The 22,869-nt window shown below is 50.3% G+C and overlaps 2 protein-coding genes and 1 long non-coding RNA gene across 3 annotated transcripts in view; 1 reads left to right on the top strand and 2 right to left on the bottom strand.

Moving 5' to 3' along the window:
* LOC107114856 (3 beta-hydroxysteroid dehydrogenase/Delta 5-->4-isomerase-like) overlaps positions 1-7,711 on the top strand; it is a 10,343-nt gene extending 2,632 nt beyond the window's left edge. Inside the window, exons 2-3 of the mRNA XM_015416455.1 lie at positions 3,551-3,715; positions 6,897-7,711. Coding sequence (XP_015271941.1) covers positions 3,551-3,715; positions 6,897-7,711 — 980 coding nt within the window. The remainder of the gene's footprint in view (positions 1-3,550; positions 3,716-6,896) is intronic.
* Positions 7,712-12,997: 5,286 nt separating this feature from the next.
* Positions 12,998-16,384, bottom strand: LOC107114861 (zinc finger protein 697-like). Its single transcript, XM_015416461.1, has 3 exons — positions 16,312-16,384; positions 15,091-15,190; positions 12,998-14,169 (listed from the first exon to the last, which is right to left on the bottom strand). The coding sequence occupies exons 2-3, from the start codon at positions 15,164-15,166 to the stop codon at positions 13,331-13,333; spliced, it is 915 nt and encodes a 304-aa protein (XP_015271947.1). The 5' UTR covers positions 15,167-15,190; positions 16,312-16,384; the 3' UTR covers positions 12,998-13,330.
* Positions 16,385-17,909: 1,525 nt separating this feature from the next.
* LOC107114862 overlaps positions 17,910-22,869 on the bottom strand; it is a 6,655-nt gene continuing 1,695 nt past the window's right edge. Inside the window, exons 2-3 of the long non-coding RNA XR_001482660.1 lie at positions 19,535-19,622; positions 17,910-17,991 (exon numbers count right to left, since the gene is read on the bottom strand). This is a non-coding gene — a long non-coding RNA (uncharacterized LOC107114862). The remainder of the gene's footprint in view (positions 17,992-19,534; positions 19,623-22,869) is intronic.

The following is a 22,869-nucleotide window of genomic DNA, read 5'->3' as shown; positions in this document are numbered from 1 at the left end:
GCGTTCCGTGCGCCTTGGTGTTTAGTCATGCCGGCCACATGACCACGGAAACATCTTCGGACAACGCTGGCTCTTCGGCTTTGAAACGGAGATGAGCACCGCAACCCTAGAGTCGGACTCGACTGGCTTTTGAGCAAGGGAAACCTTTACCTTTACCTATAACTTGTATGCAAATGAAAAAAGACACACACACCCCAAGGGCATACCTGTGAAAAAAGTCTAGTCTTGCATATGCGTAAATACTGAAACTGGTTTCATTGTTGTAATGTATCCAGTCCAGACAAGTCCAGAGACAAACGCAGAGCTTCGCTCCAAGAAACAATGGACTATGCGGATCCTAGCCCGCTCCAATCAGGGGGCTAGGTTCCCGGCCAAGAGCCTATGGGACTCTCGGCCACTGTAAATAACCTTCAGGGAAGTAGGGGGGTGTTTGGGGTGGCGGTTTCTCGGGGGATATAAGCCAGCCTGCGAGCTCGCCAAAGTCATCTTGTTCCGGATAGAATAAAGTATGCTTTGCTGAAATCACTCTCCGTCTGCGTACTTTTCAATTGTCAAACTGTTAACAAGGTTGCACTTACCTGTAACCAGTGTTCCCTCTAAGCTGAGTGAGTGTGAGCTAGCTCACAGTTTTTTAGCCTCCGGCTCACACATTTTTGTCTTAGCTCAGGAAGGATGGCTCCGGAGCAAACTGATTTATGCAGCAGCCAAGTTGCTCGCTCACAGTTTTAATGCCAGCAGCTCACAAAGTAGAATTTTTGCTCACAAGACTCCACAGCTTAGAGGGAACATTGCCTGTAAGTGTTGTTCATCGAGTGGTCTTCTGTGCAGGCACACATGGGACTGTGCAGGCCAGCCACGGAAAAGATTTCCAAGCTTTCTAATAGACTAGGAGCACCCCTCCTCCCTCTGGCGCTTTCCCGCCAAAACGCTCACATGACCAGGAGGGGGGGCGCTAGTTCCTCCCTCAGTTCTCTCCATGCTGCCGCCGGAGACCCCTAGAAAACTAAAGTTCCAGAGAATTCACAGTGGGGCAGGAGGGAGGGATGTGTGCCTGTTTCTTCTAACAGCACAATTGTTTTCCAGGCTCTGGCTTGAATATCTGTCCTCATTTTGGTACACGGGAAGAGCCCCCCCCCAGCTCTTGCCTGCTCCCCCCAAAAAAAAATATTTCCCTGCCGCTTCCTCCAGTATCCACCTGGTCCCAGCATCTCATGGACTCCTGATGTTTTGTTCCAGAGATGAGGCTAACCCTTTTGCCACGTTCTGTACATCTCTTTCCAAGTATGCGGCATGTTCCTCTGTGGGACTGACTCCCTCCTGACTCTCAGACCGATTTGCTTTGCATCCAACTCACCGCTGGCACTCAGATAACAAATTTTCACCATCTCGACCATTCTCCAGGGCTCTGGTCTAGGGGACAAGTGCGGTGACTGGGCATTCCACAGACGGCTGCTTTCAGCTGACCTCTCACATTCAGAGTTAGCACAATGGCACAAAATATTTCTTTTCACAATGAAATTTCAGTGCTAAAAGAAGTGGTTCCAGCAATGTTTTTCTCTCACGAGCTGTTCTCTCAAGGGCAGTCCTCAAGGGAGCTCTCTCAGCCCCATCTACCCCACAGGCAATGTTCCCTCTAAGCTGTGGGGTCTTGTGAGCAAAAATTCTACTTTGTGAGTGACTGGCATTAAAGTTGTGAGTGAGCGATTTGGCTACTGCATAAATCAGTTTGCTTTGGAGCCATTCTTTCTGAGCTGAGACAAATATATGTGAGCTGGAGGCTAAAAAACTGTGAGCTAGCTCACACTAACTCAGCTTAGAGGGAACATTGCCCACAGGGTGTCTGTTATGGGGAGGGGAATGGAAAGGAGATTGTAAGCTGCTCTGAGACTCCTTTGGATAGTGAAAGCCGGGGTATAAATCCAGTCTCTTCCTCCTCCTCCTCACAGAAAGACAATCCTAATTACTTAGGCCTGGCGTTACTGTCACTTGGATAACACATCAGCACCTGTCTTCTCCCCCCATCTAGCTGTTAAAATCAACACCCTGAAAGAGTTAATTTGCTTGCTACAAACACAGAGATCCGCCAGTTGAGATGTGCTCCGTCCATTATGAAAAACTGTAACACATTTTTTTTAAACCTTTTAAAACGTCTTCATCATTTCACATGTTAATTTGCTGTTCAGCCAATCTAGAAGCTTGAACCTCACCTTCCTTCCAAGGTATTTGAAACAGTGTGCCTTGCAATCAAAAGCTCATACCTTGAATAATACTTTGTTGGTCTTAAAGGTGCCACTGGTTTTCTCTTCATATTTTTCTGAGTGAAGGGTGCTGATGCCGCATTGCATAGGGCATGTTTAAGGCTATTGAAAATTTTGGGGTTTAAGTGCATTTAACCCTTTCCTGTTGTCTGGAGCTTTCACAGGTTAATTTGCTGTTCAGCCAATCTATAAGCTTGAACCTCACCTTCCTTCCAACCTATTTGAAACAGTGTGCTTGCAATCAAAAGCTCATACCTTGAATAAAACTTTATTGGTCTTAAAGGTGCCACGGGACTCTAAATGTTATCTTCATTTTTTCTGAGTGAAGGGTGCTGATGCAACATTGCATGTGGCATGTTTAAGGCTATTCAGGGCTCTTTTGGTAGAAAAAGCCCAACAGGAACTCATTAGCATAACAGCCCACACCCAACAGCAGAAATGTATTAGCATGTTAGGCCACACCCCTGACAGTGCAGCTCATTAGCCTATTAGGCCACACCCCCACGTTACCAGAAGTGTGGCCATCCAGCCACACCCACCTTTTGCTTCTTATTCTGTTTACCTTGTTGTCAAAACCCAGGGCCTTTTTTGGTAGCAGGAACTCCTTTGCATGTTAGGCCACACACCCCTAATGTAGCTGTTGGGTGTGGCTTATTATGCTAATGAGTTCCTGCTAGGCGTGGCCAACTCGGGAGCCAGCCGGAACTCCGTTCCTGTGCGTTCCTGCCCCAAGATAGCCCTGAGGCTATTGAACATTTTGGGGGTTTAAGAGCATTTAACCCTTTCCTGTTGTCTGGAGCTATGTCTTTATTGGCCCTAGCATTTTCCTTTTTTGTTGTTGTTGTCAAGTAACAGCCAACTTATAGTGAACATAAGAACATAAGAGATGCCAATGTTGGATCAGGCCAAAGGCCCATCCAGTCCAACACTCTGTATCACACAGTGGCCAGAAATACCAGTGCCATCAGGAGGTCCACTAGTGGGGCCATAAAGAGATGTTCAGAGGTGGTTTTGCTGTTGCCTGCCTCTGTGTAGGCAGGTTTTGCTGTTGCCTGCCTCTGGACTTCCTTGGTGGTCTCCCATCTGATGAAATCAGGCTAGCCTGGGATATCTCCGTCAGTGACACCCTAATGCTACAGTACAGAAAACCCCACCTTTGTATATTGGCTGTTCCTTCAAACAGCACATCTTTCAGAGCGAAGGATGCTTCTTCCGCTCTTCCTAGCCAGAGGCTGGCCACCACGGCTTGCTCCACACTGGACCGAGGCCAATCGCTGGTTTTGTCCTTCCAGATCTGAAGAGCACAACTCCCTTGACGATCATGAAAGGGGATATCAGGGACATGTCGTTCCTTCGGAAAGCCGTCCAAGGGATCTCGCTCGTCATACACTCTGCTTGCGTCATTGACATCTTGGGCCTGGTAGACAAGCCTGTGTTGTGGGACATCAACGTTACAGGTGAGCTCAATGGCGTGTTGGAGACGCTCCTCAAGGGATTTAGGCAGAGGGGGTTTTAATTGCCCCTCGGCAGGGGTCATTTTGTAGAAAAAGAGGTGCAGGAGCTCATTAGCATAGCTCATTAGCATAGCTTATTTGCATATGCGTCAGAAGGCAACACCCACCACTCAGGCTCCACTGGACTGTTTTGGATTGCTAGGTATTGGGGGGGGGATGTGCAGATCTGTCCTCACAGAGGAGGGAGAGCTTATACCCGAATAAAACTTGGTCTTAAAGGTGCCACTGGACTGTTTTGGGCTGGGGGGAGCTCTGCAACTTACCTGGCTGCTTCTTGCTCTGACTGAGGGCTGCTCGTGCTGGTATCAGGGGGTGGGGCTTGTTGCATGTGCCCGCCCCCTGGGCTCTTTACTGCCGGAGCTCCGCTCCTGTGCCTACCTGCAGGAAATGACCCCTGCCCCTCAGTGCCCTGACTTGGATGGCCCAGGCTACCTCAATCTTACCAGCTGTCAGAAGCTAAGCAGGGCAGGTTAGCAATGCTCCCTCTAAGCTGTGTGGTCTTGTGAGCAAGAATTCTACTTTGCAAGCTACTGGCATGAAAGTTGTGAGTGAATAATTTGACTACTGCATAAATTAGTTTGCTCTGGAGCCATCCTCCCCAAACTAAGACAAAAATCTGTGAGACAGAGGCTAAAAAACTGTGAGCAAGATCACACTAACTCCACCTTAGAGGGAACGCTGCTGGTTAGTATTTGGATGGGAGACCACCAAGGAAGTCCAAGGCTGCTACACAGAGGCAGGCAAGGATAAATCACCTCTGAGCCAGTTTGGCACGGACTCTGGTCTGGGAGAAGTGGGTTTGATTCCCCACGCCTCCACATGCAGCTGCTGGTGTGACCTTGGGTCAGTCACAGGTTTTTTCAGAGCTGTTCTCTCAAGGGCAGTGCTCAGGAGAGCTCTCTCAGCCCCACCTATCTCACAGGGTGTCTGTTGTGGCAGGGCTCTTTTTGTAGAAAAAGCCCAGCAGGAACTCATTAGCATAATAGGCCACACCCAACAGCAGGAACTCATTAGCATGTTAGGCCATGCCCTTGCTAGCACAGCTCATTAGCACATTAGGCCGCACCCCCATGTTACCAGAAGTGTGGTCATCCAGCCACACCCACCTTTTGCTTGTTACTCTGTTTACCTTGCTTGTTGTCCAAACCCAGGGCTTTTTTTGGAGCAGGAACTCCTTTGCATGTTAGGCCACACACCCCTAATGTAGCCAATCCTAATGAGTTCCTGCTGTTGGGTGTGGCCTATTATGCTAATGAGTTCCTGCTGGGCGTGGCCAACTTGGGAGCCAGCCGGAACTCCATTCCTGTGCGTTCCTGCCCCAAAATAGCCCTGGTTGTGGGGACAGAAAGGGAAAGGGATTGTAAGCCGCTCTGAGAGTCCTTCAGGTAGTGAAGGGCGAGGTATAAATCCAATCTCCTCCTCCTCTTCTTCTCTGTTCCTCTGTTGCCTTGAAAACCCTACAGGGTCAGCATACGTTGCCCGCGACTTGACAGCCCTTTCCACCACCAGAAGCTAAGAAAGATATCCACATAACCCATTCTCATCCATGTAATATTTGGGGAGCTGAGGGAAGTGGGGTTAGTCATGTCTAGACCTAGAGGTGGGACAGGGCCAGTTCTTCAGCCAGAATACCCAAAAATACTGCTTTGGGTGGCACACTGAAGAAGGTGATGTTTACTACAGGGACAATATGGAAGGCAGCTGGCGACCCCTCTTGAAGTCATTACCCCATCATTACCCTCTCCCTCCACCATCACTGCCCAATCCCACGGCTGGATTGATACATGCATCATCAGTATGAGATGGGAATGAACTGGGTGGCAGGATGGACTCTCCCACTTCAGGGTGTGGCGTTCCATGTGAATGGCTAATGGGGCACTTAAATGGGGGCCAGGCACACGTGAAAGGCTTCTACCATTTATTTAGTTCCTTCATAATCTGACCTTCATGCAGAGAAATGGCGAAAGGGGGTGTGCGGCGAGATATGAGCAGCGGCGGGGGGGGGGGGGGACAAAAGCAAAAAATGGCCCGAGAGGGAAGAAATAAAATTCTGGTGCAAGCTGTTTCAGATTGTAGCAGAGGGACTGCATGTTTTAATATGTCCCTGCCTTAAAAGAAACCCTTTCTGCATACTGGAAGTTAATATATCAGACAAGTTGTGGGCACTCAATGAAATTAAGGAATAGTAGGTTTAGAACACATAAAAGGAAGTACTTCTTCACCCAAAGAGTAATTAACAGGTGGAATTCACTCCTGCAGGAAGTGGTGGCGACTACAAGCACAGACAAACTTTGAGAGGGGACGGAATAAACATATGGCGCCGAGGTCCATTAGTGGCTTTTAGCCACAAGGTATAGATGGAACACTATGTCTGGGGCAGGAGTTCTGGCCCAACTGGTGGACCTCCTGAGGGTAACAGGGTTTTGGCCACTGTGTGGCACAGAGTGGTGGACTGGATGGGCCAGTGGCCTGATCCAACATGGCTTCTCTTATGTTCTTATGTTCTTAAAAAATGGTTGAGTGTTATCCTCTCCCTGGTGTGATGTGGAGGGAATGTTCTATACGGAAGAGTGCTCTCTAGCGCCTGCTTCTTGTAGGCTTCTTGAAGCCTCATCTCAACCTTGTGGCTCTCCATAGCCACCCCTTCCAGCAGTCACCCCTCAGCTATGTAGTGGGTTGACAGCTTTTTTGGGGGGGAGACTGGGGAGGGGAGGGTTTGGGAAGGGGAGAGACTTCAGCAGGGTGTAATGCCACCCCTCTGAAGCTGCCATTTTCTCAGGGGGAACTGGAGATCAGTTTTAATTCTGGGAGATCTCCAGGCCACACCTGGAGGTTGGCAGCTCTCGTGCCCCATTAGCCCTCTCTCTGAGAACATTTTCCAGTTCATCTTCTCTTCTGCGAGCACTATCAGCTGGGCAGCAGAGTAAGGGAAGAACAGATTTCAACACACAGGCTACAATCCACCAGGAAGTTCTTTTGCACCCAAATGAATGGGCGTTTGCCCAGAAACACAAACAGTGCTGCTCTTCCACAATCGTCATTCCTTGCAACGACTTTTGGCCAGGCTTGGAGCTGTTTTCACCCTCCCCTGACCCATCCTGTTTCTCTTTCCCCTTCTGGAAAGGTACGCGACTGCTGCTGGAAATGTGCCTTCTCCAGGACGTCAAATACTTCATCTACACCAGCAGCCTCGAAGTGACGGGTCCGAACCGCAAAGGGGACCCCATGTGCAACGGCGACGAAGACTCCGTCTACCGAGTCACTGATGGATTTCCTTACGCCGAGACGAAGAGAGAGGCGGAAAAATCTGTGCTGGAGCTAGACGGGCTGCCGCTGAAGGATGGCAGCAGTTTCGTGACCTGCGCGTTGAGGTCCATGTACATCTTTGGAGAAGGGAGCCCTTTCCTCCTGAAGCACGTCGACGAAGCCATCTTAAACAACAGAGTCTTCCTGAGGATCTCCAGGAAGGAGGCTCTCGTCAACCCGGTCTACGTGGGGAATGTCGCTTGGGCTCACGTCCAAGTGGCGAAAGCCATGAGGAACCCAGCGAAGGCCAAGCAGGTCCGAGGACGGTTCTATTACATCTCCGACGACTCTCCCCATTTGAGCTACGCGGACTTCAACCACGAGCTGGCGAAGGAGCTGGGGTTCGGCGTGGAGCCCAGGCTGAGAATGCCCCTGACGATGCTCTACTGTTACGCTCTGCTGCTGGAGATCATGAGCTTCCTGCTCCGGCCTTTCGTCAGGTACATCCCGGTCATCAATCGTCACCTGCTGACTGTGCTGAACACCCCGTTCACCTTTTCGTTCCAGAAGGCACAACGGGATTTTGGCTACGCGCCCCGCTACAGCTGGGAAGAAGCCAAGCAGCGCACCAGCCGGTGGATTGCTGAGGTGACCCCATTAAGGACCACCTACCTGAGAAGCAAGGAAGTCTAAAGCAGAGCTCGGCAGTGGTAGCATGAACAGGCCAGAGCGAGCCGGTCAGTGGACAGTAAGGAGGGAAAGGAGCGGACTGGGCATAGTTAGAGGCCAACGGGCTGAAATACCTGAATAAATGATAAAAAGAAACTCCCATGTTGCTTTGCTGTGCGTAGGATGGGCAGGCTACTCTGTTAATAAGTAACTCACAGACCTTCTTGCTTGATTCATTCAACCAGGGGTCATTTCCTGCAGGAGCACACAGGAGCGGAGCTCCGGCAATAAAGAGCCCAGGGGGCGGGCACATGCAACAAGCCCCACCCCCTGCTCCCAGCAGCCCTCCATCAGAGCAAGAAGCAGCCAGGTAAGTTGCAGGGGCCCCCCCCCCCGGCCCCTCAGTCCAAAACAGTCCAGTGGCACCTTTAAGACCAAGTTTTATTCAGGTACAAGCTCTCCCTCCTCTGCGAGGACAGATCTGCATGTCACCCCCCCCCCCCCGAATAGCTAGCAATCCAAAACAGTCCAGTGGAGCCTGAGCGGGGGGGGTTGCCTTCTGACACACTTCCGGTGATGTCAGGGGGTGTGGCATATGCAAATAAGTTATGCTAATGAGTTATGCTAATGAGCTCCTGCACCTCTTTTTCTACGAAATGACCCCTGCATTCAACCCTTCATCTTACTGCGTAAAACCCAATTCCTGGGGAATCCAAAAAAGGACTTGGAGGTTCTCTGCAATATTTACTTTTAAGCAGCGATAAATAAAGGAGCCGACCGCAGCTGCCATTCTGAATCGTCCAAGGTCCTCCTGGGTGCTCAGACAGGGGCTCCATTCTTCTTAGCGGTTCCCATTCATCAGGCTCATTGTGCAACACTGTTTCCCCAGACAACCAGCAATCTCCCAACATACAGCCCGGTGCTGCTAATCTGCTTTTTATTATAATGGAAAAGTTTGCCCCCCAAACAATGCTCCCTCTAAGCTGTGGATTCCTGTGAGCAAAAATTCTACTTTGTGAGCTACTGGCATTAAAGTTGTGAGCGAGCGATTTGGCTACTGCATAAATTAAGTTTGCTCTGGAGCCCTCCTTCCTGAGCTAAGACAAAAATGTGTGGGCCGGAGGCTGAAAAACTGTGAGCTAGCTTACACTAACTCAGCTTAGAGAGCACATTGCCCCCAAATCCCCCTAACATTCCTCAAAAAATTTAGGAAGGGTCTTCCCTGCCTCAGCACGGCTAATGCATGATTGTACATACCAAGGCACCCGCCCCAGCGAGGCATGTTTGTACGTGTAAAGACACATGGAAACCAAAGAGCCAGGAGCCCACATCCAGTGGATCCCCCACCCCCAACTGGGGACTGGCAACTCTGGTGTAACACCTCAGAGGACACGGACAGGGGTGGTGCCTAAAGGCCCCTATACCAAAAGAGGCTGCCTCTCGGCACATACCAGGCAGGGGGTGGGGCCTCGCCTTCTTCCCAGCAGCTGGATTTCTTATTCCAACAGGCAACCCACACGGGCACACTGAAGTAATACAGCCCCGGGAAACCTTTAAGCCGGGCTTGATTCTGCTGACTGTACACAATAAGCCTGGCCTGGTGCCGACTAACCAAGTCTCCACGCCTCTTCAGTCCAGACTGGCGTATCTTAACCTGCGAGTCATGATGCAAATGTGGGTCATGACTCTCACGCAGGTGGGGGAGAGACTCAAACCCCTCAGGTGCAAAAGGAGGCTTGGGCTGAGCCGCTGCATTCTCTCACATCCCCCGGGACATTCTTCAGCCTCAGGGTTGCTCCCAAATAGGGGTGTGCAAAAAAAAAATTGGCCCGATTCGGATTCGGCCACATCAGGCAGAATCGATTTCCGCCAGCAGAAAGACTCCCACATGTCAATTTCGGCAGTAGGAGCCCATTCGGGAGTCTTTCCGCCAGCCGAATGTCAATTTCGACTCCATTATATTCTATGGGCCACTGAAGTCAATGGCGAAAACACAGGCAATATTCTGAGGGCTGGAGGGGAGGGGGTTTGAGGAAAAGGCTCCAAACTAGCAGGGTCGCTGCTGGAGCCTCTCCCAGCAAAAAGTTACTTTTTTCTCACCATAGAGAATGGAGGGGATGGGGGCAATCTGTTTGGGGGCCCATAGAATTGGACCCCCTGGTCCAATGTTCTTGAAACCTGGTGGGTATCTTGGGAAGAGTTTCCAGCAGCTACCCTGTGAGTTTGGAGCCTCTCCCTTAAACCGCCTCCCCTCCAGCCCCCAGAATATACCCTATGTTTTCGCCATTGACTTCAATGGCCCATAGGATATAATGGGGCCGAATTGCTGCTGAAGGCAAGCCGATTCAGATCAGAGAATCTGAATTGGCCCGCAGCAGCACGAAACGGGCCCGAATGGGACATTTTCGGGGGTGCATTCGGTTCAGATGAACCGAATGCACATCCCTACTCCCAAACACACCTGGGGCCGGAGGCAATGGCCAAGTGGACTTGTGCTGCCGAAAAGCCAGCCCCAGTCCATGGCACTGCCATGGGGCAGGGGCTCAGCCAACTCCTGGCTGGCAGCGAACAAAGAGACAACTGGCCCCTTGACTCTGAGCCCCTCAGCAAGAGCTTCAGGGTTTGGGGCCAAGTCCAAGACTGTGCCATCGCAGCGGCAGGTCCCAACAGATGGGGTAAATGGCTCCCCTTCGAAAAGAGAACCGCCGCTCTGACCTGTATTGAAAGCGAGCAGGGCAGACTGGCTTTCAGGGAGAAGGGGCTATATGGCCCCACCAGTCTTGTCGCTGTGGAACGTGGTAGGTGAGTTCCTCCCTAGGCGTCCACAGCCTTTTTCTTCTCTCCAAGATACAAGGGGAAGGGGAGGCTGTTCATGGGAGGTCATCTTCACCTATGACAAAAACGGGAGGAAGATGAGGAGCCTTAGGGAAAGGAACGACAGGAAAGTTTAACAGGCAGGGGTCATTTCGTAGAAAAAGAGATGCAGGAGCTCATTAGCATAACTCGTTTGCATATGCCACACCCCCTGATATCACCAGAAGTGTGTCAGAAGGCAACACTCACCGCTCAGGCTCCACTGGACTGTTTTGGATTGCTAGCTGTCAGGGGGGGGATGGGGACGTGCAGACCTGCCCTCATAGAGGAGGGAGAGCTTGTACCTGAATAAAACTTGGTCTTAAAGGTGCCACTGGACTGTTTTGGACCGGGGAGCTGGGGAGGGGGGCTCTGCAACTTACCTGGCTGCTTCTTGCTCTGACTGAGGGCTGTTGAGAGCAGGGGGTGGGGCTTGTTGCATGTGCCCACCCCCTGGGCTCTTTACTGCCGGAACTCCGCTCCTGTGCGCTCCTGCAGGAAATGACCCCTGTAACAGGTATGGACCCCCTGGATCTGTGAACAACAGAGGCCTTTGCATTAACCAATGAGCTGGAGGGATGGGCGTGGCCTGGTAGGCCTAAGTAGGCAGATGTGTTTTTGCTTCCTCTAAGAGACGTGCCTTCTTTCTTCTTGGACAGAAGTCCTTCTCGTGCTGTGTCTACAGCCTGGTGAGGGCGGAAGGAGAAGAGAGGGCTTTGGTTTGTTGTTCTGTGGATCCGGCAGCTTTCCTAAGCTGCTGGCGTGATGCTGCTGGCTCAGAATGGGTTTGTTATGGTCAGAGCAGCCAGTGCATTAAGTACACATTTACAAAGCGTGCAAAGGCCACATTCTGAGATAGTATGTTGTCTTGTTTTTACTTGTCAGTTCAGTTGACCTTTATTAGCATAAAATACCTTAAAAAGGATTACTGTACACTCACATACACACAGACACACACACAAACATATACATTTAAAATCAAGTGTAACCATACATAGAAAACATAATGGTATGTTTATTTACTCATAGTAAATTTTCCTGACGTAGCTTTATCGCTGATTGTAAAAACATGGCTACGTTCTTTAAAAGTGTCAGGAAGGTTCATCATGTTGGCTAAGATAAGAGTTTAGATATCTAACATGTAAGGTAAAGGTAAAGGTTTCCCTTGCTTGAAAGCCAGTCGAGTCCGACTCTAGGGTTGCGGTGCTCATCTCCGTTTCAAAGCCAAAGACGTTTCCGTGGTCATGTGGCTGGCATGACTAAACACCAAGGCGCACGGAACGCTGTTACCTTCCCACCGAAGTGGTACCTATTTATCTACTTGCAATTTCTTGCTTTTGAACTGCTAGGTTGGCAGGAGCTGGAACTAGAGACGGGAGCTCACTCCGTCATGCGGCACACTCAGGTCTCGAACTGCTGAACTACCGACCTTCCACAGTCTGCAGTTCAGCGTCTTAACCACTTGAGCCACCGCAGCTCCTATCCAACATGTAAATCCACATAAAATTGACAATGGAAACAAATATGCGAAACCAGTTTCGATACATCCAGAATTGCCATGGCAAAGTCTATCCTCATATACTATATTGTTATATCTCCCATGCAAGATGGCTGATGGTATTACATTGACTCTTACGAGAGAAGAGACTCCGCACTGTTGCGGTACTTGTAGTTTTCACCTGTCATTCATTTTGTGGATTTGTAGTGTAGAATACCTCTAACCGACAAGCCCGAACGGCGGCGGCCGCAACCAACAACAAGGTCGTTATTGTCTGTTGAGTCCATTTGAAATACTCCTGAATAAGCCACACAGAATGACCAGTTGCAAGGATTTTAAATTGGAAAATAGGCAATCTTTTTCTTAAAAAATGAGGTTTTTATTTAAAGGGTAAGGACAGTGAACATCATAATAGCAAATTCAAAAACTGCTACAATATGCCCAGCGGGTTGGGTTGAGCTAAAATAGCTATATATAGTCAATACAACATACAGTCAATACATTAGTGGGATATACTGTGCAAAAGAATGAGAATTCTTTTTTCCAGAGATTGGGGGGGGGAGAGAAATGCTTCCAAAACAGCATTTGAAATCAACAATATAACACAGTTCATTTTCTGCTGGCTGAATAAGGACACAAGATATATTTTCCCAAATATCTCTCACCCTGCTGTGCTTCAAACAACTCACATGCTTTAGCACCACATTCTTACAGCATCCAGATTCCTGGGTTTGGGTGGCGTCTGTCCCACCATCCCCAAGCCAAGTTTCATCAGTTCACAAGCTACATTCCTGCAGCAGTCACAAACGGCATACGAGTGTGTACATGTGTACATGCATCTAGAAAGACCCGTGCACACACTTCTGAAAACTCTCGACTGCATCCCCAGACATACATTCGTGAGTCTATGGGCTTTTCTGCATTCCCATATTCCTCACTTGTAAGTTCCTGTTTCTTGGAGGTGGGGTGTGTGTGTTTCTGTTCTGCACTCGTTTTGCTCCTTCTAGTGGTCAACTCGATACTACACCGGTTTACACCCAGTATAAAAACCCAGTTTAAATCCCCAGGGAGATAACGCTGGAAATAAACCAGCGTTTATCAACCATGCTTCACAGATCTGCTGGGGGTGGTATGGGGGGAAGACCTGGCATACATACCAGAACCTGTCTGGTTTTAAAACACAGAAGCCGCCGCCAGTGCTGGCTGCTATCAATACTTGCAAGTCTTCCTTAGGTTCCTTCTTGTCATTCGTTAACTCCTAATGGGCAGAGAAATAGTCCTGCCCCACTTCCTTACCCGATGTGAAGCCTGTGGTGCTGCACAAGGTGGGTCTTGTACCGGAAGCCCTTCCCACACTCAGCGCACTTATAGGGCTTTTCTCCCGTGTGGGTCTTCCGGTGCCTGGTGAGATGTGAACTCTGTACGAAGCCCTTCCCGCACTCGACACACACGTAAGGCTTCTCGCCAGTGTGAGTCCTCTGGTGCTGGGTGAGTGTCGAGAAATCGCCGAAGCTCTTCCCGCACGCGCCGCACTCAAAGGGCCTCTCTCCCGTGTGGATTCGCTGGTGCCTGACGAGGTGCGAGTTCCGACTGAAGCATTTCCCGCACTCGGGGCAGAGGAACGGCTTCTCTCCCGTGTGGATCCTCTTGTGCGTGAACAGGTGAGAGCTCACAGTGAAGTTCTCCCCGCATTCGCTGCAAATGTAGGGCTTCTCTCCCGTGTGGATTCTCTGATGTTTGATGAGGTCTGAGCGCCAGCTAAAGCTCTTGCTACATTCTGTGCATTTATGTGGCTTCTCTCCCAGCGGAGAGATCTCCGGTGGGATATTAAGGCTCGAGTTCTGTTGGATGCTCTCCCCGTGTTCACGGCAACCAAACGATCCCGCTGGCAGGGGAATCCCAGGTGGTGGAGTAATCTCTTGGAGGATCCCCGCGCCTCCATCTGGATCGAGAGATCCATTCCGCCGCTGACCTGCACGAGAGTCTCCGGCCTGTTGATTCACAGAGGCTTCTCCCTCGATGGGAGCGTTTTCTTCCGCCTGCCCCAGTAACATCTCATCCTGCTCCACCATCTCGGGAACTTCCCCTGGAGGAATCACCTCCTCGTACTCGCTTGGGATCTCGTAACTTCCTAGAAGAGAGGGGGGGGAAACAGCCATGTGTCCCCTGGTAGCGGCCTGCAAGGAGCACTCAATTGTTTCTTTGTTATCTGAATCGCTATGAATTTAGGCAGATGGTGAGAAGGAGGGCCGGGAGGGATGAGCCCGTGGTCGGCTCTTGTGGCCCTCTCTTTTCTGTCCAGGGCAACGCCAGTTGCCACTTTGGGGTCAGGAAGGAATTTCCCCCAAGGCCAGATTGGCTCAGGGATCCACTGGCAGCTCTCTTATATAAAGAAGCCGGGAGTGACATGATCGAGGTTTATAAGATTATGCATGGGAAAGAGCAGGTAGAGAAAGAGGTACTTTTCTCCCTTTCTCACAATACACGAACTCGTGGGCACTCCATGAAATTGCTGAGCGGTCGGGTTAGAACGGATAAGAGGAAGTACTTCTTCACCCAAAGAGTGATTAACACTTGGAATTCACTGCCACAGGAGGTGGTGGCGGCTACAAGCATGGACGGCTTCAAAAGGGAATTAGATAAGCATATGGAACAGAGGTCCATCAGTGGCTATTAGCCACAAGGTATAGATAGGGACTCTGGGGCAAGTGATGCTCTGTCATTTGGTGCTTGGGGGGGTCAACAGTGGGAGGGCTTCTAATGTCCTGGCCCCACTGGTGGACCTCCTGATGGCACCTGGTATTTCTGGCCACTGTGTGATACAGAGTGTTGGACTGGATGGGCCTTTGGCCTGATCCAACATTGGCATCTCTTATGTTCTTATGTTCTTATGAGTGGGAAGAGAAACGTTCATGGAGGGGGGGGACAGTCAAACACTTGGCATTAGTGGTGGAAACGACCAGGGATCTGCGACAACCAATGGATTTAAGCCCATTCAGAGAACTTGGGCGGAAAGAACTCTCTTTTCACAGTTGTCGAATCTCTCTCTCACCTACGAAGTCAGGGGGGACTTCTCTCTCCATGGAGACTTGGAGCATGGAGACACATAATTCCTCTTCTGGTTCCATCCAGAGACGCCAGGCTGAGAAGGTCTGTTCAGGGCAAAAAACAGACAGACAAAAAAAGTCAAAACCAAAGGGTCAGCACTGCAGGGGTGTGTTAGATCTCGTTCAAGAACGATAACCAACGTAGCCCTGACCTGGATAGCCCAGGCAAGCCTGATCTTGCCAGATCTCGGAAGCTAAGCAGGGTCGACTCTGGCAAGTACTTGGATGGGAGACCTCCTTGGAATACCAGCAGTCGGGAGGCGGGGGCAGGCTTTACTCAGACACCTCTCTTGAATACCCTCCAGGCCCCCAGTAGGGGTCACTCACCAGGGGTCGCCGTGACTTCCAGGTGCACACACACTCGCACACATGAAAAATACCAACCCCCCCAAAAAAAGAGCAATAACCAAGACAACAAACCACACAGAGACACAAGCGATCAATCCACTGTGCCAGCCGCCATGCCAACAGAAACTATATTCAAATATAAGATTCTCCCTTCTCCAGTTTCCGCTTCCATTTCATCCTGCCCCATTATCGTGGTCATCTGCTAAAGCTCTGATTCCACCGTTATCTGAAACGAGGTGAGTGGCGGTGCGAAACAGGGCCTTTTCAGTGGTGGCCGCCTCGATAACGAAACAACCTCCCCTGCCCCTGAGCCGGCTGGTGCTCAGCTTTCGAAACAGCATGCCGTTCTTTTAGCCTTTTAAAGGGCTTTGACTGCTGAGTTGCACGGTAGTGTTACGGGGCAGCTCAGTGGGGAAAGGGGAAGCGGGGGGGGGTCAGAGCCCTGGGGAGCCCCAGTCTAATAACCATTGCACCTTTGGTTTTGCAGGAGAAAACAAGGGGGACTGGAGGTTGGCAACTGTAGCAAGAGCACAGGAACAGCGGAGGGGGGGGCTGCCAGCCCCCCCCCCCTCGGTTTGGAAGCAGCTTTCACCTGGCAGAAATTCGGTTTTGCCTGGCTTGAACGTGGGACGGGAAAACTCTGCCTTGACCTCATGCTTGGGGGTGGGTGGGGTGGAGAGAATATGAAACAAAGGTGTTGACACAAAGACCTCCTGTATGCTGAACCTTGGATTTTCCTATTTACAATCCCCCGTTTTCTCAGTCATCCCATCTTCACAGGAAGCAAACAATATGGAGGGAAAAAACTGAAATTTTACCTGGTTGGCTTCATGCAAGAATCTCAAGATCCCATACGGGTGGCTTCCAAATCACCTTCCCTTTGCAATGACGTCTTTTTTTTAAAAAAGCAAAATAGTAAGAGGAAACAATATTCAATAGGTAGACAGGCCACAGGTGCTATCATTTATCACTAAGTCCTTGGGAATCTGTTCCAAGGATCTTCTTAGAAGCATCAGTCGCTTCTCTCTCTCAAGTAGCTCAAATCGGTAGGGAACAGTATGTGGAGAAACAAGCCAAAAGGACACCCGTCACAACTGGTTCTATTACAACTAGATGCAGACTGTATCACATCAAACCTTGGTTAAAGAACGGAAGGTTGGCATGATCCTGAACTGGCAAACGATGGTTTTGTGACCATCCAGCAAGCTAGAGTTGTAGCGCGTGGTTTGATGCGAGTCTCCAAACCACAATTTGGCATGAGGTCTGACTTGGCAAGCCACAGTCAGTCAAGGTGTCGTAAACCATTGTCTGCCTGAGGCTCAAAAGCACAGCTTGGGTTTTTAAGCACAGTCCATGCAAACCGCCGCTAGGCGAGATGTGTGAACTGAGCCCCTCTCTCATACGTTAACATGGCATTAGTAACCTGCCTGTCAGGTTATCAATATTTCAATGTTCCCTTTAAACAAAAACTCCAAAACACTCTGAATGTCCATTTTCCTTCCCCTAAACAAAATATATTATCTGCCCTTTAGGCTTACTGCGAAAACTTCGAAGGCATTAGTGCACTACGTTTCACACTGTCGTGGGCAAAGTTCCCTCTAAGCTGTGGAGTCTTGTGAGCAAAAATTCTACTTTGTGAGCTACTGGCATTAAAGTTGTGAGCGAGCAATTTGGCTACTGCATTAAATTAGTTTGGTCTGGAGCTATCCTTCCTGAGAGAAGATCGAAATGTCTGAGCCGGAGGCTAAAAAACTGTGAGCTAGCTCACACTAACTCAGCTTAGAGGGAACACTGGTCATAAGAACATAAGAACATAAGAGACGCCAATGTTGGATCAGGCCAAAGGCCCATCCAGTCCAACACTCTGTGTCACACAGTGGCCAGAAATACCAGTGCTATCAGGAGGTCCAGCAGTGGGGCCAGGTGTTAAAAACTGGGAAGGGAGAGGAAGAGGGGGCAACAGCGGGAGGGCTTCTGGAGTTCTGTCCCCGCTGGTGGACCTCCCGATGGCACCTGGGTTTGGGCCACTATGTGACAGAGTGTTGGACTGGATGGGCCATTGGCCTGATCCAACATTGGCTTCTCTGATGTCCTTAAAATGTCTTTTCCAACACGTTTTAAAAAAAGAGAAAAGAAAAGAACATGGAAACAGGATTCTAGAGTCATGCCTCCTCTCTGCTATTAAATCTTTGCCCTGTTCTTCTCAGGAGACCACCCCCCCCACCCCACCCCAAGATGCCAGCCACTTCCCCTGCTCTAAAGATGCAAAACATTTCCCGGGTCCCACATCTTCCGAGAGAGCCGCAGGACCTGTACAGGACAGCACAGCCTGCGTGCTTTCTGTACTCGTTGACAGGCAACGTACTACTGAATGACAGGCTGGATACTAAAATGACAGCCCCGTCTTACTGTGCTGTCTGCAGCATCCTCGGTGACAATGTCATCAGCTTTTGCGATCTGCAAACTTGTCAGCAATATTTTAGCCTCCTTCTGGACCGCTGAGATAAAACACAAAGGGACAGAAATCGTGACGACAGAAGGAGGAGGAGGAGGAGATTATTGGATTTATACCTTCACTACCCAAAGGTGATTCAGAGCGGCTTACAAACTCCTTTCCCCTCCCCACAACAGACAGCCTGTGAGGTGGGTGGGGCTGAGAGAACTCTTGACAGAAACGGCTCTTTTTCAAGAACAGCTGTGCCAGAGCTACGGCTTGCCCAAGGTCATCCAGCCAGGTGCGAGGCGAGGAGTGGGGAATCAAACCCGGTTCTCCCAGATTAGAGTCCGCGCACTTAACCACGACACCAAACTGGCTCTCTGCAGGAGGCCAAGAGAAAACCTTCCTTTTCAGCATGGTGTGTACGTGACTGTTTTTATCCTCCCACTGCCCACCTGCCATCGAGAAGAAGCCAACCCTGTAAACACACACATAGTTATTTATAAGCCACATGATCAAGCAGGTGCTTGTTAACCTGTTCGACAGGTGTAAAAACCGAATCAGAATGCCACGAGAGGCTATTTCCAGTGTTCTGCAGGAGGAAATTGTTGGAACTCCGTGTGCAGTTACACATAGGGAACGCCATACTGAAATCTGTGAGGTTTATCATGAACCCCTATGCCTGGGACTGCATCGGCACAACAATAGTTTTTATTAAACATCCAGTGTCGTGTTGCCCCACGAAATGAATACTTCTGCAAAATCATGGAGACTGTCACTATTTCAGACCGTTAGATCCTTGATCGTACCGCCAGCATCTGAACCCGAGACAGCTGCAAAACTGGCAGGCTTTTCTATTAGAAAAGATCATCTTCCTTACCCTTTAAAAATATTTCTGTGCCCAGCCATGACCTGGATAGCCCAGGCAAGCCCGATTTCGTCAGCTCTCGGAAGCTAAGCAGGGCCGACCCTGGCAAGTACTTGGACGGGAGACCTCCTTGAAATACCAGAGTCAGAGGCAGGCGATCAAGCCCCTTCTCTGAATGTCCTCCATCCCCCAGCAGGAGTCGCCAGAGGTCGCCATGACTTCCAGGCACCGGCACACAAACAAAAATGCAAAAATACAAAAAAAAAATCTATGGCCAAATGGGGATGAAGAGGAAGAGAAGAGATCGGATTATACCCCGCTCTGCAAGCGAGTTTGGAGAGCCAGTTTGGTGTAGTGGTTAAGTGTGCGGATTCTAATCTGGGAGATTAGATCACAGAACCAAGAGCCTCTTTGCCAAAGAAGCCGATCATCAACTCAGTTCTGTGATGTTCTGTATTTCTATTATGCTTTATTTTATCAGACACCTTGGGCAAGTTGCCTGGGGAGGCAGCACAGGAATTCTCCAGGTAAATAAATTCAGACCCCCCCACCCACATTGACAGGTTTTCCGAATCATCTTCTAACGACAGCTAGCTGTTGGTGTGTAGCACAGCGGCTTCCCTGCCGGAGTTATGAATATCTGTACACACCCAGTAACAGACTGAGGTTTCACCGCAAATAAGGATACCGTTCTCAAAATGATCACTCCCTCTTATCGCGTTACGAGTTTACTTACTTCACTCTTCCAGAACGTGTGTTTTTTTAGTTGTCATGTTATGCTGCTATGCATCTTCTGTATCCCATGGTTACTGCACCTGTCTACACTGTGCATAAAATAATGAAATCAACAGTAATTAATTACTAGCAGCGACCTCCAGCAATCTGTGGGGTTTTGGAAGGGGCACAGGAGGAGGAAGAGGATGGGGAACCCTCCCCCTCTCTCCCCCTGACCATCCATCTTTCCCTCTTTCTCCCTCACTCTCACTTTCCACTCCCCCCTTGCCCCCTCCGAACCAGGGAATAAGGGGAAGAACCTTCCAGAGAGTTAGCAAGGTGGGCTGCCAGCTCCGGGTTGGGAAATTCCTGGAGAGGGGGGGATGTGGGGAGGGAACTCTGTGAGATATAATACCATACAGTCCACCTTCTGAAGCGGCCATTTTCTCCAGGGGAACTGATCTCTGTCATTTGAAGGTCACTTGTCACTCCAGGCCTCACCTGGAGTTTGGGAAATTCCTGTGGATTTCGGGGCGAAGCCTGTGGAAAGGTTGTGCCCATCCGGACCCTTAAGTGGTTTCTTAAGGGGCTTCTATATCTCTAAGGTAAAGGTAAAGGTTCCCTTGCTCACAAGCCAGTCGAGTCCGACTCTAGGGTTGCGGTGCTCATCTCCGTTTCACAGCCGAAGAGCCAGCGCTGTCCGAAGATGTTTCCATGGTCATGTGGCTGGCATGACTAAACACCAAGGCGCACGGAACGCTGTTCCCTTCCCACCGAAGCGGTACCTATTTATCTACTTGCCATTTCTTGCTTTCGAACTGCTAGGTTGGCAGGAGCTGGAACTAGAGACGGGAGCTCACTCCGTCATGCGGCACACTCGGGTCTCGAACTGCTGAACTACCGACCTTCTACAGCCTGCAGTTCAGCGTCTTAACCACTTGAGCCACTGTAGCTCCTCTGTATCTCTACCCACCTGTTAAGCAGCCTACCCACACGCGGGACTTGCTCACGGCGCTGAGAAAACGTACGTGTAAACCAATGTTCCCTCTAAGCTGTGGAATCTTGTGAGCAAAAATTCTACTTTGTGAGCTACTGGCATTAAAGTTGTGAGCAGGTGATTTGGTTCTGCATAAATCAGTTTGCTCTGGAGCCCTCCTTCCTGAGCTAAGACAAAAATGCGTGAGCCAGAGGCTAAAAAACTATGAGCTAGCTCACACTAACTCAGCTTAGAGGGAACACTGGTGTAAACCCTTCGAACCCATGGCAACTTGCGACTTGAAACTATTGGCCTGGAAAAACGCTCCATTGGGGGGGGGGTGAGAGGAAGAAGAGTTGGATTTATGCCCCGTTCTTCACTCAGAGTGGCTTACAATCTCCTTCCCGTCCTTTCCCCACAACAGACACCCTGTGAGGCAGGCGGGGCTGAGCAATGACCCGGGGCCTGGAGAGAAAGCCCTGTGAGGAAAGCCTGAGGGATTTGGGAATGTTCAGTCTGGAGAAGAGGAGGTTGGGCGGTGGGGGGGACATGATGGCTCTCTCGAAGTATCTGAAGGGCTGTCACTGAGAGGAGGGGCAGGGAGCTGTTCCTGTGGGCAGCAAAGGGGAGGACTTGCAAGAACAGGTTTAAATTATGTGTGGAAAGGTACCAGCTGGATCTGAGGAAAGACTTTTTTACAGGAAGAGTTGCCATTTAAACCCTGCCTTTATGTAGGGAGTGGACTGGTCGCCTAGTTTCAATTGTAAAGCGTTGGCTCTTTCTTACTCAAAGATGTACACACAAGCGCAAAACGTCCGCGTGTTCACTGTAACTCACGAATGAAGAAAGCCCTGACTCAGAAAAATTTCTGCTGGAGTCAATTCAGTTAACCTCTCCAGTGCCTCTGGACGGACACCACTTCCACTCTGCAACTAGAGAGAAACGTAGGCCCAATCTGCATCTAGCATTTCACCAACCCCCTGGGGCCACGGTGGCTCAGTGGTTAAGACGCTTAGCTGCAGACCGGAAGGTCAGTAGCTCGGCAGTTCGAGACTTGAGTGTGCCCCGTGACGGAGTGAGCTCCCGTCTTTAGTCCCAGCTCCTCCCAACCTAGCAGTTCGAAAGCAAGAAATTGCAAGTAGATAAATAGGTACTGCTTCGGTGGGAAGGTAAGAGTGTTCCATGTGCCTCGGCATTTAGTCATGCCGGCCACATGACCACGGAAACGTCTTCGGACAGCGCTGGCTCTTCGGCTTGGAAACAGAGATATACCCTATGGCTCTGGTAAAATAGATCACTTAGATCCGTCTGGCTAGTCTGGTAATCCTTGTCATATTTGTAATCCTCATGTACTTTTTTTCAATCGTCGGTTCATTGATGCAATCATTGTTGAACATAAATTAAGTTTTAAATGGTAATACTGTCCCTGAATACCTGATTTACTGTTGTATTCTCAATTGTCGTTTTGATAATGACCTTCTTGTTATACATTCTCTTTGAAAGTTTAATAAAAAGATTTATACAGGAAATAGAGATGAGCACCGTCCCCTGGAGTTGGCTTCGACTGGCTTTCAAGCAAGGGAAACCTTTACCTTTACCAAACCCACGCTGGAACAGCAATTCCCCTCTACTTGGCATGCCACTGTCACTTTGATCGATTGTCAGATTTTATGGCAGTGTCCAGACTGCATGCTGCTTTCACTTCCTTTGATGGGGTTTTTAATGGTACTTTCTGCATAGATTTATGGCCCTTTTACGGCCATTCAGGGGTGACTCTGCAGTCAATTTTGGAATGTGGTTTTGAGCTGCATCTTTCTCTGTTCCAGGGTGGGTTTGGTAAAACAGCAGAACAAATGCTAGATGCAAACTGGGCCCCTAGCAAACCCACCAGGGAAGGACGGGCAGCGCCGTTTTCTGGCGGCCCCCTTCTGGGAATGGCACTCTGCCCCCCCCCCCTCTTTCCAGGACCTCCGTTTGTCTAAACCCGCACGCTGGGAGCGAAGATGGACTCCACGCGGCTCGAAACACGCGCGCACGTTCCCACGCCCACGCACAGACGCGCATGTCGAGCCAAGAAGCGCGCTCGGAGCAGCAGCGGCGGGCGGTCCCTCCTGGCCTGTCTAGTCGCCAAGGGCGGCCCGTGCCGGGCAAGGGAAGAACCCGGCCGCCGCCCTCCTCCGGCTGGCTTTGCAGCCAAGGCGCCCGGGAGAGCCGAGCGAGGATTTCTTCCCTCCGCGGCGCGCAGGCGGGCCGGCCCGTCCTCCTACCTCTTTCCTCCCCCTTCGGCTCCGCCCCGACGCCGACGCCGCCGCAGGCCCAGCCGCCGCTTCCCGGCTTCGGCGGGGGGGCAAAAAACGGGCCGGCCGGGGGGGCCCCCTCCC

The sequence above is a fragment of the Gekko japonicus genome, unplaced genomic scaffold (assembly GCF_001447785.1).
Source record: "Gekko japonicus isolate JY-2015 unplaced genomic scaffold, Gekko_japonicus_V1.1 scaffold2148, whole genome shotgun sequence".
In the NCBI taxonomy this organism is placed as follows: Eukaryota; Metazoa; Chordata; class Lepidosauria; order Squamata; family Gekkonidae; genus Gekko; species Gekko japonicus.
The sequence above is the reverse complement of the archived record's forward strand: the minus strand, read 5'-3'. Positions and strand labels throughout refer to the sequence as shown.